Here is a 16,700-nt window from a genome sequence, read left to right as displayed (position 1 = left end):
CTGGATCAAGCTATAACTATGCAATAAAAAGCATAACTGTGGTTCATCTTTAACAATACAAGCTTGTAACAATACAAGCAAGGCAGTCAGCAAATGTGTAGGAGTAAACAAAATACACTGAAATCATTATGTAAGAGAGAAACAATAAAAATGTATGTAAAATACAACAATGGAGTAAAACCACGTGGGAACTGCAGCAGGACAGGTTGGGACACTGCTTACCGGGACTCTGCCAGTACGGGCCAGCAGATAATAGTCAAAGTCTCATTGAGCAATCAAGGTGTGCATGTGGACTAGGCCTGGAGCCACCTGTCCCATATTTTATGATAACGGCATGGGCAACCCCTAATTTAGATCATTTTCTTGTAAGGGAGAGAGAGTTATTAATATCCCCAATCCAGGCGGCTAACGTGGGTGGGGACGATTGAATCCACATACGGGCAATTAACTTCCGGGCACAGAACAATGTTTCATGGAGGAATCTGACTCTGTACTTGTCCATGTCACTATCAGGGAGTATCCCCAAAAGACATAGTTGCAGTCTAGTGTCACAGGAGTGCCCATTCGGTCGTGGAGGAACTGTACCACCTGCGCCCAAAAGCTCTGGATACGAGGACAGTGCCAGAGTAAATGACCAAAGGTACCAACCTCAAGAAGGCATCTGGGGCAGGTGGAGTCCCGGGATGGGTCAAATCTAGCCAGTCTGTCAAGGGAGAGATAGGTCCTATGAGTAATGTACACCTATCTGAGGCCTTTGGAGAGACCAACGTGCGGGCCTCCAGGGCATCACTCCACTCATCATCATCCAAGTCTCCAGTGTCGCTCACCCAAGGATCTTTGATACTGTAACCTAAACTAGAGGTGGCATTAGTAGTAAGAAAAGCATATAAAATAGAAATAAGCTTATGCGAGTCCTGACCATGTCTGGTTTGCATGTACCGAAAGAGCATGTGATTGGGTAAATTAAATTCTTCCTAAGGTTGGGCAAATGTTTTGATGGCGCCAGTGTGTAAAACGTGAGATAGGAAATAGATCCTGTGAGCTATCCACAAGCCAGTGTCAGGGACTTTAAGCAACTCTGGGAGATGTCTGTTATACCACAAGGGAGTCATAGCATGTATTGTCGGGCTATCAGTCCTAGACAGTGCAATATCCCACACACTCCTAAAATTGGCCGAGGTGCTGCCACAGTTGGAGGGGCCGGGGAATCTGCCCTCTCCGCGTAGGATGTCACAAAACGGGTGTGGGCACTGGGCACCCAAAAAATTACACGCCAGCGCGAGATACCTACAATGGTCGAGTTTATCCACATGAAATAAATGTGAAAGTTGGGCCTCAATGGTAATAGGCTTCAAAATCGGGCACAGCCAGTCCCCCCCCAATTTCGTAGGTTTCTGAGTGTGTCGCCACGCCAGCTTGTGTCGACAAGTACCCCACATAAACGTCCTGAGCAGTCGGTCTAGGATCATAAAGTATCTAAAGGAAATGTAAATTGGGGAATGCCATAGCGCGTATAGAATTTTAGGTAGAAGGATCATTTTGATCAAAGCCACCCGTCCCGTAACCCCCAAGGGGAGTCTCGCCCAGGCCTGCGTTTTGAGCTTATCAAGGTCATAAAGGGGTTCAATGTTTAGTGGGATATAATCAGACAAAGAACGCGTGACCAGTACCCCAAGGTGTTTAAACATGGCGACTCGAGTCAGTGGCAGTGCCGCCTGTGCGGCCGAGGGGGGGAATACATCAAGGTGGAGAATCTGATTTGTCCCATTTAATTGTGAGACCCGAAAACTTACCAAAGCATGTTATAACTTGCAGTGCCGTTAATAGGGAAGGGCCAGAGTCAGCAAGGTACCGGACCATGTCATCTGCAAATAGACCGATCTTGGCCAGATGAGTCCCAGAGCAGAGTCCGTGTATGTCAGGGTGGTCTCTTATAGCAATAGCCAGTGGCTCAATAGCCAGAGCATATAGGAGAGGCAAGATTGGGCACCCTTGTCGCGTCCCCCTGGGGAGAGGGAAAACTTTAGTTCATCTTAACTGGAGTTCAACTTTAAGGACTAGCCTCAAGGAGTACATTAAATCTTTTTTTACTTTGGTAAGAGCTTTAAAACTTCAGCACCCTGTAGCAGCCTTTAGTTGCTTGTGATGTATGACTCACATCTTGTGTCAATTAAAAAACATTTGGCAAAAGAATATGAAATGGACTGGGTGGATCATATGACTAATTCTGTCTCTACAGAAACCATAAAAAGCCTATTTTATTTTAGGTATTTGTTAATCAAATTATTAATGTCTCTGGACTGTTGAGGTAACCTACATTAAATGCGTTTTTTAGATTTATTTAAGTAGACTAGTACTACTAACTCCCTGCTTTTCTTTATCTTTCTCCTGTTATTTTTTAATTATAAAAGTGTTAGGAATAATCCTTTTAAACCTCAGCACCTCTCCATACAGTCAGTTGACAGAGTAGCATTTAGAAATTAATGTGTACAAAAATTAAACTGCTAAATATGACGGGGTGCTTCAGAATCTACATAATGGCATACAAAATACTAATGTATTAGGAAGGTAAACGATTGCCAGAGTGACAAGTTTTTATAACTTAAGTAAAAAAAAATCCTAAAGTACAAGTTTTCAGAGTACTAAGGCTTCTTGTTGCGCGTATTTAGCTATTACAAGTTTGTGGAAGGTCCTTAGTTCTCCAAAAGCCAGTGTTTTTATTATTTTTTAGGATAACGCCTGCAAAAAAAGGTGTGCCTTTTTATTTTTTACCAACATATATAGTTCCAGCTAATAAAACACATGTCTTTAGCACCTTTTTAAAGCATTATGTTAAAATTTAGTGCAACGCGCTTTACATGCGTGTTGTTCCTCCAGTCATGTGGGAAATATGGACATTTGATTTTAAAAACCCACAAATGAACACCTATATTGTGTTTTTAATGCATTACCATTGACTATAATTTAACATGTTTTATTAAAACACGCAAAAGATGTGGAATGCAAGTTTTTTAAAAGTGCATGCACGGTTCTCTAATGCAACTAATGTGAATGGCTTTGTAGATTATGAAAGCTTTTAGCCTGAAACCATCCCGCGTTTTTAGCACATAAAATGCACTGGTGTGGACGGGCCCTTAGTTGTTTCTGATATTATCCTTTGCCAGCAGAAATTGTAAGCTTTCATGAACCTACGGGCCCTTTTACACTGCTCTGTAGAAAAATCGTTTGCATTTTTACCCCAATTTTGCCACGTTTTTGGCTTGCTTGCACCTGTAAAAAAATGTATATCTGTCTCAAAAACGCACCAAAAATGCAAAACACGGTGTGGTTTCACTGTGATTTTAACTACTTGCCGACCACTCACTGTGCTGCTACTGCAGCACAGTGGCTCCTAGTGGTCTCGGTGGCACGCGCGCCCCGCCGGAGGCTCGCTCCCGCTGTGTTTAGACACAGTGGGAGTCGGCCCGGAGTAGACACAGTGGAAGTCGGGCCGTAGGAGGAGAGGAGGCGATAGCCGCCTCTCTTCCCCGATTGTCGGGGAAAGTGTGAGATGATTTGCCTGCTAGTGTAAACAAAGCAGGCGGATCTTCTCTGTGACAGACAGGGAGAGATCACAGGATTCAGCATAGCTGAACCTGCGATCTCTCTGTGTCACAGAACCCCCCCCACCCCCCACGTCAGTAAGCATGAGGCATACATTTAACCCCTTGATCAACAACAGTCTTAACCCCTTCCCTGCCAGTGTCATTATTACAGTAACCGTACATATTTATAGCACTGATTACTGTAGTAATGTCACTGGTCCCTCCAAAAGTGCCAAAAGTGTCAGTGAGGAGTCCGATCTGTCCGCCGCAATGTCACAGTCCTGCAAAAAATCGCACATCGTTGCCATTACTAGTAAAAAAAAAACAATAAAAATGACATAAATATTTCCCGTAGTTAGTAAACGCAATAACTTTTGTGCAAACCAATCAAAATACGCTTATTGCGATTTATTTATTTTTTTTACCAAAAATATCTAGCAGAAAACAAATTGGCCTAAAATGTTAAATTTGATTTTTAATTTTTTTTTGGGAATGTATGTGTATGTGTGTATATATATATATATATATATATATATATATCTCAGAATGTAAAAAATATTGTTTGTTTTTTTTTTTTTTTTTTCAAAATTGTCGCTTTTCTTTTTAAAAAATGTAAAAATCGCAGAGGTGATCAAATACCACCAAAAGAAAGCTCTATTTGTGGGGAAACAAAGGACATAAATTTAGTTTGGGTACAGCATTGCATGACAGCGCAATTGTCAGTTAAATTCGCGCAGTGCCAAGTTGAAAAAAGTGGCCTGGTCATTGAGCAGCAATATCTTTCGGGGCTAAAGTGGTTAATGAGGAGCTGTGTTTTTGGTGCGGTTTTCAAAAGTGCACCCAAGATGTAGCATGCAGGACTTTTCAAAGCGCACCACACCCGTAACGCAATGGTGTGAAGAGTCCCATAGGATTTAATGGGACACCTTTTTCTTGCATTTTTCTTTTAAGGTAAAAAATGCTGAAAATATGTATCATTATGAAAGGGCACCTAAGGAATCCTGCTAGCTTTACACTAGGGATGAGCTCAGGCGTGTTCAGATCCTAGTCCCAACCCACTTGAGCAATCGCGCCAGGAAACCGTGACTGCAAACTGCCAATTATGAGCAACCTAGTCATGGTGTGTGTATATGCAGCTGCGGGCCGGGAAATGCCTCACTGCCTATGATTGGTGGTGTGCAGTGACAGCTTCCTGACAGGATTGCTCATCCCTACTTTACACCTTAACCACATCCATACCGGCGTATAGTAATATGACGCCGGCAGGATGGCTTTTCCGTTCCGGGCGGCCGTCATATGACGCCCGCCCGTTCTAGCTGCTACTGCGCGCCCCCGGGGGCGCGCAGCGATCAGGGATGAGGCTCCTCCCTTGGACATAGCCCATCCCTGATCAAGGTAAACAGCCAATAGACCTACCCATCAGAGTACCCGAGTACCTGTCACCTACCCATCAGAGTACCCGAGTACCTTCCACCTGCTCATCAGAGTACCTGACGCCTGAAGTACCCGAGTACTTGCCGTCTGCTCATCAGTACCCATCACTACTCATCAGTACCCATCAGTACATATCACCTATCAGTACTGATCATCAGTACCCATCAGTACAGTATCTGTGTCACCTATCAGTATCAGTACTACTCATCAGTACCCATCAGTACCTATCACCTGCCTGTCACCTGCCCATCAGAGTACCCGAGTACCTGTCACCTGCCTATCGGAGTACCCGAGTACCTGCCACCTGCCTGTCACCTGCCCAGCAAAGTACCCGAGTACCTGTCACCCTTCATACAGCTACCATGTCCAAGTCCAAAAAGGTTTATATACGTCCTCCGTTTAAACCTAAATACCGTTGTTATGGCAGCAGATAGCTGCCATAACCCTGGTATTTTTTTAAACGGTTGGCTTTCCGATAAGGGTGGTCCCAGCGGTGGAATCACAGTGGGATCACCCTTCCGGGATGGCGGAAGAGGTGCCCCCCCTACCGCCGCGTTCCGGCCCTTTTCCCCCGCTTTCCGGACCCGCCGGCAGCGGGGAAAACGATTCGGTCCCGGAACCTCACAGACAGGATGTCAAGTGAGGGCAAGCTTGCCCTCACTTGACTCTATGGTCTTGGAGGACCGGAGCTATGGCAAACATCATTGCCTAGCAACCGGTTTAAAGGTCCCTTTTTTTTTTTTTTTTATATATAATTATTATTTTTTTTTTTTCTATCTTTTAGTGTACTTGTGAGATCTGAGGACTTTTTGACCCCAGATCTCACAAAAAAGAGGTCCTGTCATGCCTATTTCTATTACAAGGAATGTTTACATATCACGGGAAAAAAAAAACCCAGTTGTGATCAACTCCCACCAAAAGAAAGCTCTATTTGTGTGACAAAAATGATAAAAATTTTGTTTGGTTACAGTGTAGCATGACTGAGCAATGTCGTTCAAAGTGTGAGAGTGCTGAAAGCTGAAAATTGGTCTGGGAAGGAAGAGGGTCTAACTGCTCTGTATGGAAGTGGTTAAAATGCTCCAGTAAAGCTGAATGAAAGACAACAGCATACTGCACTCCGCTTACCTTGAGTATTTTCAGGTGCATTTCCAGTAAAGTACATTTAATGCTGGCTGAATTTGATTTCCTGAAAATGGAATGATATCTGATATATTTTATGTGAGAAAATAATATTTGCATACCCTAACTAAAATGTACAATTTACATCTCAGTACTGAAATCTGTAACTGATGGATATATATTTACAATGACCAGGCAGAAATGTTTTAATCCTTTAATTCATTTAATTTTAAATGCTCATCTTTGCAATTTTCCAAGCCATTATGCGAGTATATTAAGGCTCCACTCCAGGCCGACGACAAAGAAATAAATGCTACTCTGTATTCATTCATATTAAATGTGCGTTAATATCTTTGTTTGACTTGGTGTAAGCCTCTTGCATTTCCTTGTAAAGCAACACTTTGGGTGAGGGAGGAACTGCTGTGGTAACTAATAAAGTGTGCTGCATTTACATGTGCTTACAGAATGAAAATAGATGCGCTCATCAGTGTGCTGCTGCTCTTTCACTCTGTATTCAGGCTAAAGCCCCGTACACACGCACAGATTGTTGGCCGTAAATTGTCGGCCAACGTCCGATCGGCCGATTGTAGGCTTGTTAGTATGATGCTTCTGACAAACAACTGCGACTTTTAGGCCGAAAAAAATCTGGTCTGCATGCTATAAAATTTTTGTTAAGACTGCGATTTAATATGGCAAACAAGTAATAAAAACTTACATCAAGGTAAGTATAAGCAGACAAGATGGGTCCTTCCGGTGTCCATGTGGAGGCTGGGGCTTGGAGTCATCACTGTGGGTCTGTAATCCTCTCCTCTCTTCCTCTTCCTGTCCAGCAGGAAGTAGAGGGTGTCACAGCAGTGAGATGGAGGCTTGGACAGCAGGGTGAAACCGCAGTGAGATGGAGGCTTGGGCCGCACGTTGGCCGTGATGCTTGTCCACAGGATCTTCCGGCGTAATGACTGACGCATTTCCGAGCATGCGCACTGTGGGGGGAAAACAGCGCACGCTCCTTTTTCAAAGTCGGATGTAAAAGGGAAAGAGAAGGACCAATTTATGTGTTCCGGGACAATGCCCTCTGGTGGTAAAGTTATAAAATTACTATCAAAGTAAACATGACTCTACGTTATAGCTGTCTGAGGAACAATGCCCTCTGGTGGTGAAGTTATTAAATTACTATCAAAGTTCATGACTCGACGTTATGGCTGTATGAGGAACAAGGGTCCCTCTAAAGCCCCGTACACACGTACCGATGGTCGGCTTACAAATGTTCCTCTTTTCTCCCCGGGATGTCGGTGTCTGCTGAAAAGTGCAAAGACAGCACAAGGACAGCACAAGAATTTTGTCCGCCGACTGCAGAAGTGATGTCATGTAATGGTTAACTTTCCCTGTGTTTTCTATTTTCTGAGCATGCCCAGTCTTGCAAATCTGCGGTCTGTCGGCCGAATTGTGTACTGACAGGCGAACAATCGTCCGTTCTGGTGTCGGCATACAAATATTTTCATGTTTGCAAGAAAGACTTTTGTCCGCGGATTGTGCGCAGACATCTGTCGGAGGCACCATACTAACACGCGTACAATCGGCAGATCCTTCGTCCACCGACGTTTGTATGCCGACGATCGGTACGTGTGTACGGGCCTTAAAGGTCAAACCAGTAAGAAATAAAAATAAACAATAATAGATATGTGATACAATGCATGAAGAGAATAGTGCCATAGACAAAATTAGAGAGAAAAAAAAAAAAAAAAACATGAGATGAAATGAGAAAGAAATGATAAATGTGGAAATAAAATAAATATGAATAAAAATAAAATATAAAAAGTAAATTAAAATAAAAATAAAAAATGGGAAATTGAAAATGAAAAATAAAAACAAAAGTAAACAAAATAAAGAATTGTATATGATGTATGCATATCATTAACTGAGACTGAATATACTATTAAAAAAAAAAAAAAAAAAAAAAAAAATTTACACATATATACATACATATATATATATATATATATATATATATATATATATATATACATATATACATATACACATATATACATATATACATACACACACATACATATCTGCATGTGATAATGTAAAATTCTTATAGTATATATTGCAGGGCTGGGACAATGTCATTCGGTGCCCAGGGCGAAGATGGAAAACTGCGCCCCCCCCCCCCCCCCCCCCGGGTCCCCAATCCCGTCCTGGGTGTAATATAAGAATCAATGTAGTTTCAAAACAAGAAAATACTTAAAACAATACAAATTCAATTAGGTTTAATGCGATAGAAACAGGGTTCACTCACACATTTTAATTATATGTATTTTTATTGGAGGCACTTAAAGTGCTTATAGAAAGGCCTGTTAACTGTTTTTTCTGTCAGGGCCCATGCGAACATACTAAAGTTTTCGGTTTTGCATTAATTTTGTGTGAGGTAGTGCCACAATACCAAATATTCACAAAATGCAAAAACAAAAAGTATCACAAACTTCTCAACCAACATACATGGCCTTCAACAAAAAAGGACCATCAATACAAACTATAATATGAAAAGTGCAAAAAAGAACAAACCTTTATCAAACAACATACATGGCCTTCAGCAAAAAAGGAACCTTCAATGCAAAATATTATTATATAAAAGTGCAAAATCAAGGTATTGCACTAATATTTCTCACTGAAACATATACCGGTAACTGTCAAATATACTTCCTGATGTAGCCAGTTCTCCAGTATAAATTATTCATATAAATATGAAAAGTGCAAAAAAAGAACAAACAAAAAACATTTCTCCACCAACATACATGGCCTTCAACAAAAAAAAGGACCATCAATACAAACTATTAATACGTAAAAGTGCAAAATTAAGGGATTACATTAATATTTCTCACTGAAACATATATAACTTTCAACTGTAATCCTTCTTGAGGTAGCCAGTGCTCCAATACAAAATATTCATACTTAATAAATATTTCTGTAAAGTTGCTGAAAACAATCCATTCTCAGACTCATCCGATTCCCCCATAGAGGACAGTGGGGATCTGACAGCTCCGTCTCTGCACACAGAGGGGAGACGGAGCTGTCATCCGCCTGCTTAGCGGGGATCGATCCTCCCCTGAGCAGAACGACTCCGTCGGCGGGTGCGGACCATATGAAAGGACCCTAAGATCACCAACTTGATGGTGTAAAAACAACTCCTAAAAATTCTACAGTACCGTATATACTCGAGTATAAGCCGACCCGAGTATAAGCCGAGACCCCTACTTTTACCACAAAAAGATGGGAAAAATCATTGACTCGAGTATAAGCCTAGGGTGAGAATGCAGGGCGGCGGGCATGGTACAGGAGAATGCAGGGTGACTGGCATGGTGCAGGAGAATGCAGGGTACTGGCATGGTGCAGGAGAATGCAGGGCAGCGGGCATGGTACAGGAGAATGCAGGGTGACTGGCATGGTGCAGGAGAATGCAGGGTACTGGCATGGTGCAGGAGAATGCAGGGTACTGGCATGGTGCAGGAGAATGCAGGGTACTGGCATGGTGCAGGAGAATGCAGGGTACTGGCATGGTACAAGAGGATCCGGGGTTGTGGGCATACTACAGGAGATGCAGTGCTGTGGGCATGGTACAGGTGGACCATGCCCGCAGCACTTCATCCCTTGTAGTGTGCCCGCAGCCCTGCATAATGGCAGGTAGTGAAGCTGTTTCACTTACCTGTTCCAGAGGCACCTTCATTTTAAAAATGGCGCCACCCGGCGCCGACACGTCATTGCGCATGCGCCGCCGCTCGTATACTTTCGGCTATTCCCGGCCTCTCCCGCCGCCGCTCGGGAGAGGCCGGGAATAGCTGAAATTACACGAGCGGCGGCGCGTGCGCGGTGACATGTATGCGACGGGCGGCGCCATTTTTAAAGCTTAAGCCCGTCGGAGCGGACAGGGAATTTTTTTTTTCCTTGACTTGAGTATAAGCCGAGGGGAACTCGGCTTATACTCGTGTATATACGGTACTTTTTACTGTAGTACAATATATCCGTACAATACATTTACTAAACTTACTTTACTTGTTTTTGTGATGCTGCAGTCAGTAACCCTTTCTGGACTTCTGTTCAGGAAATGCTGAATGCATTTGACTAAAAGAAAAAAATATATAAACTATTTTATTTGAAAGATGACATTGACATCTTATGCTGGCAGCTACCTTCTTTAGCTCCCCCCTTAGTATTTCCAGTGCTCCCACAGTTTTATTTTAAACCTGTTCAACCTTCATGGGTTAGGTCTCTTTCACACGGTCCGCCTCCGTAGGCGGATCCGTGCTGCTCAGCGGGGATCGATCCGCCGATCCCCGATGAGCTGGGGGATGACAGCTCCGTCTCCGCACTGTGTGTGGAGAGGGAGGTGTCAGAGCCCCACTGCTTTCTATGGGGAATAGGATGAGAGCGGCCCCTGGATGGATGTAAAATAGGGTTTCCATCCAGATCCATCCACCCATCCAGATTTCACGGACAGGATCGGATACGGATGGCAGCGGGTGTCAGTGGAGGTGTCTCCGCTGACATCCGTTGCTCCATAGAGATGCATGGAGGATCCGATCAGATCCGCCTAAAAAAACTGACAGACGGATCTGATCGGATCACCTGTGTGAAAGGACCCTTAAAGTTAAAATGTTGAGGACTGACTGAAGAGCAAGTAGGAGTAAAATAAGCCCCTTTGCTCCACTAACAGTACCTCCCAGCATTGATGTCAGCAGATGCAATAATATTCCCCAGCATTGATGGAAATGTTTGCAAAAGGAAACCCCAACATTGAAGTTTGTAGAAGCAATATTTTAACCCCTCACTCTGCCACATCTACCCCCCCCCCCCCCCACGGCTCTGTTTGACTTAATTTGTAAAAATGCAGCTTGAGAGAATTATTGTATTGCCCCTAGTCACTGCTGCATTAGTGGCACCAGTGTCAGTGTGAATTAAACAGTTCGTTCTGGACCCGAAGTATTTTCCCCCTTAATAACCAGGCCATTTTGTGCGATTCGGCACTGCATTACTTTAACGGACAATTGCGCGGTCGTGCGACACTGTACATAAACTAAATTGATGTATTTTTTTTCCCACAAACAGAGCTTTCTTTTGGTGGTATTTGATCACCTGTGCAATTAAATGTTTTTGCGCTATAAACAAAAAAATAGCGACAATTCTGAAAAAAAATATATATATATTTTTCACATTCTGCTATATAACATTCCCAATAAAAAGAATTAAAAAAATCTAAATATTTTAACATTTTAGGCCAATTTGTTTTCTGCTACATATTTTTGGTAAAAAAAAAAAAATCACAATAAGCATATTTTGATTGGTTTGCGCAAAAGTTATTGCGTTTACTAACTAAGGGAAAGATTTCTGTCATTTTTGGTGTTTTTTTTTGTTTTTTTTTTTAACGAGTAATGGCAGCGATCTGCAATTTTTTTGCGGGACTGCGACATTGCGGCGGACATATCAGACCCTTGACTGACATTTTTGACACTTTTGGGGGTACCAGTGACATTACTGCAGTAATCAGTGCTATACATATGCACTGTTACTGTAAAATTACACTGGCAGGGAAGGAGTTAACTTTATTGGAGAGGGAGGGGTTAATGTATGCCTGGTGCTTACTAACGTGTGTGGGGGGAGGTGACTGAGTGACACAGGGACAGATTGCATGTTGAGCTATGCTGAACCCTGCAATCTGACCCTGCCTGTCACTTAGGAGATCCGCCCGCTTTGGTTACACAAGCGGGCGGATCTCCAGACTTGATTCCCCGACGATCGGGGAAGAGCAGCGGCGATCGCCGCCGCTCCTCCCCTGGCCCGACTCCTGCTGTGACTGAATACAGCGGGAGCACGCCGCCGAGAAAGGGGAGTGTCTGCCGACGTAGGTCTACGTCGCCAGACGATAACGAATCACTTTGCCGCAGTAGTGCTCGAGTGAGCAGACGGCAAGTGGTTAAAGGTCAGTGAGTAGCTGCACTAAATAATAATTGACCTGCTCTCAGCCCGACAGAGCCCCCCCCCCCATCCCACCCTAATCTAAATAGTTGACCTCATCTCAGACAGACCCCACCCTAATCTCAGCCAGAACCCACCCCATCTAAAGAGTTTACCTGCTCTGAGTCAGAGAGACCCCCCCCCCCTCAGCCAGAACCCCCCCCCACTAATCTAAAGAGCTAACCTGCTCTCAGCCACACAGACCCCCCCCCCCACCCAGAACCCCCCCCCCCCCCCCCCTGAGCTGGGGGGGGGGTCTCTCTGGCTCAGAGCAGGTAAACTCTTTAGATTAGTTTCCCCCACTAATCTAAAGGGTTTATCTGCTCTAAGCCAGAGAGACCCCCCCCCCCCCTTCACACTAATCTGAACTTCTGAAGAGTTTACCTGCTCTAGACTCAGCCAGACAGACCCCCCCATCTGAATGGTTCACTTCACCAGGGCAGGCAGGCTTCACTCACGCTGCTGCTGCAGACAGAGACAGGCAGACAGTGCCAGGCTGTGGATGTGCTTTTCTTTTCTGCTTTCTCCTCTCTTCCAGTTCCTCGAGGTAGTGGCTGAAGGCTTCAGCAGAAGCGTCAGTGCGTGACGTCACGGCGACGGCCGGGACAGACTACAGAGCGCCTGTCAGGGGGGGGGGGGGGTGTTTTCTCCCTGACAGAAGAAGTAGAAGAACAGACGGCTTCAGGCTGTGCCGAGTGCGCTCCTCCTGCACTCGGCACAGCAGGCAGATAGCGGCTGGCGGCCAGCATTAATTTACACTTACTCACAGTCAGCACAGTGTATGAAAGAACTAGTTTTCCAGTAGTTGCGCCCCCCCTCTCTCCAGTAAATGTTAGCGCCCAGGGCACCCGCCCCTTCTGCCCCGCCCTTGTACCGGCTCTGATATATTGGTACATGTATGTATAAATTTTATATTTTATTTTTATTCATATTTATTTTATTTCCACATTTATCATTTCTTTCTCATTTCATCTCATGTTTTTTTTTTTTTTTTCTCTCTAATTTTGTCTATGGCACTATTCTCTTCATGCATTGTATCACATATCTATTATTGTTTATTTTTATTTCTTACTGGTTTGACCTTTAGAGGGACCCTTGTTCCTCATACAGCCATAACGTCGAGTCATGAACTTTGATAGTAATTTAATAACTTCACCACCAGAGGGCATTGTTCCTCAGACAGCTATAACGTAGAGTCATGTTTACTTTGATAGTAATTTTATAACTTTACCACCAGAGGGCATTGTCCCGGAACACATAAATTGGTCCTTCTCTTTCCCTTTTACATCCGACTTTGAAAAAGGAGCGCGCGCTGTTTTCCCCCCACAGTGCGCATGCTCGGAAACGCGTCAGTCATTACGCCGGAAGATCCTGTGGACAAGCATCACGGCCAACGTGCGGCCCAAGCCTCCATCTCACTGCGGTTTCACCCTGCTGTCCAAGCCTCCATCTCACTGCTGTGACACCCTCCACTTCCTGCTGGACAGGAAGAGGAAGAGAGGAGAGGATTACAGACCCACAGTGATGACTCCAAGCCCCAGCCTCCACATGGACACCGGAAGGACCCATCTTGTCTGCTTATACTTACCTTGATGTAAGTTTTTATTACTTGTTTGCCATATTAAATCGCAGTCTTAACTCAGAGGCGCCTGTTTTCTCTTTTGTTTGTTGCATGTTTGGAGATCGCTTCTGCTCCCCAACAGGCTGGCCCTGAGCATCCAGACTACTTCCTAATCTCACCTTAAGACTTTATCATAGCCTTGATGTGCTACTATATGGACTATCGTTTTTATGTAGTGCTAACAGCGTGCGCCACTTGTTCCATTTCTTGTCTATAAAATTTTTGTTGGCCAACAACAGAACGGCCGATTGTTCCTCAGTCAGTACAGATTTCGGCAGACAAAAATCAGATGAGCAAGACTGGGCATGCTCAGAGAAGAGAAAACACACGGAAAGTCAACCATCACATGACATCACTTCTGAAGTTGGTTTTTGTTGGCCAACAAAAGTCCAGTACAAGTCTAGAGCACATTTCAACCAACAAACAACACTGGACAAAAGACGGCCGATCGGTCGGCCAACAATCTGTGCGTGTGTACGGGGCTTAAGAGTTCTCTTTCTGAATTTTCTGTGTGATGGGGCTGTGGAGAACTCCGAACTGGTTGTTCAGAAATAAAAGAAAATCCTTTGGCAATGAAAACGACTCCCTTATATGAATTTCATCTGCATATTTAGATGTTTACCCACATTACAGTTTCAATATAGCTTTTTTTAAGCAGAAAATCTTAAGCCGGACATAGATCAAATCTTAGATGGTTCAGCAGGGATTGGCCGAGATCTGATCCATCGGTGGGCAGGCTGGTTGTACCCAAATTGAACCATCAATCAACTTGGGTACAACCAGCCTGTTGGATTTTTTTAAATGCGATTACTGCCGGCAGATATAGCTGCTAGCAGTAATCATTGTGTTCTGCCGACAGAACACCATAGAGCTGAGGGAGTGATTTCTCTATAAACACTGTTGATAGGGGAATCAAGAGATTTTCCTCTCTTCCTCTTGTCGTGGAAGTAAAGACAGTCAAATCATCTATGGCTTGCCTTAGACTTTTAGGTACATGCAAAAAGGCATGAAAGTGATATTTACATGTATTTTCTCGGCCGGTTCAGCAGGAGCTGGCTGAGAATCGAACTATTATTGGGCTGGTTGAATGTACCAAGTTGATCGATCAACTTGGGCACAAGTAGCCTGCTTGATTTACTTTCCATTTTATATAAAGGCCGCTAACGATAATCACTGCCTTCTCCTGGTGAGGAAGGCTTTTTTCCTACTGCAACGGGGAAAGCTGAGGTCTGGCTGTTTGACAATGATTTGGCTATCAGAAAGGTGGCTGAAAAAAATAATATAACATAATATATTATGATAATAATAATAATAATAATAATATAACATTTGGCAGAGGAAACCGTACACATATACCACTTGCCGACCACTTTAACCACTTGCCGACTGCCTAACGACGATTTACGTCGGCAGTCAGCCCCTCACAGGCAAAGTGACGTAGATCTACGTCGCTAGCCTGTGAGGGTCTAGGGAGCGAGCGCGCGCCCCCGGAGGCCCGCTCCCGCGTGGTCACGGACCCCCCCGCGCGTGTGACCGGTGGACCCGATGTCCGCCGGTCACTCTGCGATCGCCGCTGCAGAGGGAGAAAGTCAGGCGGCTAGTGTAAACAAGCCGCCTGTCATTCTCCCCTGTGTAGAAACACTGATCACACGGTTCTTCTATGTAGGACCGTTGATCATTGTTCCTACAGCCCAAGCCACAGCCAATCACAGTTAGAATCACGCCCCTAGGGACACACACAGCCCCTCCCTCTCAAAAAAGTTAACCCCTTCACTGCCAGTGTAATTTTACAGTAACAGTGCATATGTATAGCACTGATTATTGCAGAAATGTCACTGGTAAAAAAAAGTGTCAAAAATGTCAGTCAATGGTCCGATCTGTCCGCCCAAATGTCGCAGTCCCGCAAAAAAAATCGCAGATCGCCGCCATAACGCTTTAAAAAAAAACCAACAAAAATGACAAAAATCTTTCCCTTTGTTAGTAAACGCGATAACTTTTGCGCAAACCAATCAAAATACGCTTTTTGCGATTTTTTTTTTTTACCAAACATAGGTAGGATAAAACAAATTGGCCGAAAATGTTAAAAAATTTTGATTTTTACTTTTTTTTTTTTTTTTGGGAATCTCATTAAAAAAAATGTGAAAAATATTGCTATTTTTGCAAAAATTACGCTCTTTTTTTGTTTATAGCGCATGATCAAAAAAACGCACAGGTGATCAAAAACCACCAAAAGAAAGCTCTGTTTGTGGGAAAAAAATGACGTCAAATTCGTTTAGGTACAGCGTCGCACGACCGCGCAATTGTCCGTTAAAGTCACGCAGTGCCGAATCGCAAAATACCCCCTGGTCAGGAAGGGGGTAAAATCTTCCGGGGCTTAAGTGGTTAATGTGTGTTTAGCATTTTGCCTGGAATTCAACTTTAAATATATTTGCAGCATACATTATCCAACATGTCAGTGCAATGATGTATTATTGATATTGTACTTTATTTAACCTGTAATTGCACTTTTATATTTAAACCTAAGTAGACCTTTATTATTTCATTTATCTCAGGCATAAAATATTATGCAGAGAAGGAAGAGCGAAATCTACAAGAGGCAAAACAACGTGAGCTACAAAGGATTGAAGAAGCTCTGCTGAAAGCTTCTGAAAAAGGTAGACCTCCTATTACTCCAATGCACCTAACTCATTGTCTGATTCCTGGAATATCATCACTGACTTTAGGTAAAATTGGATCTCTTGTTCAATTTTCAATTTTTGTTTAATGCTGGCCACCAGATGAGGGCATTCTTGGAGACTGCTACGACTTACAGAGCGTTGTGTATAGTAATAAAAAGTCTGGTGCGTATAGATTACTCTGTCATAACCTACATGCATAATATACTTCCATGACACCTTTTACTCATTGGGTATGAAAGCGCATTATTTATTTTT

General features: G+C 43.6%; 1 protein-coding gene across 5 annotated transcripts in view; it reads left to right on the top strand.

Annotated features, from left to right (window-relative positions):
* The window catches only part of VPS13C (vacuolar protein sorting 13 homolog C), a 555,353-nt gene that overhangs the window by 38,523 nt on the left and 500,130 nt on the right, over positions 1-16,700 (top strand). For 3 of the 5 annotated variants that reach the window (XM_082257055.1, XM_082257058.1, XM_082257059.1), the window contains exons 6-7: positions 16,320-16,421; positions 16,545-16,607. In XM_082257055.1, the coding sequence (XP_082113181.1) occupies positions 16,320-16,421; positions 16,545-16,607 (165 nt within the window). The remainder of the gene's footprint in view (positions 1-16,319; positions 16,422-16,544; positions 16,608-16,700) is intronic. The other 2 variants (XM_082257056.1, XM_082257057.1) reach the window with 1 other exon arrangement.

This window comes from Pelophylax lessonae (assembly GCF_965119305.1).
Source record: "Pelophylax lessonae genome assembly, chromosome: 4".
Lineage (NCBI taxonomy): Eukaryota > Metazoa > Chordata > Amphibia > Anura > Ranidae > Pelophylax > Pelophylax lessonae.
This window is presented reverse-complemented; position numbering and strand designations above follow the sequence as displayed.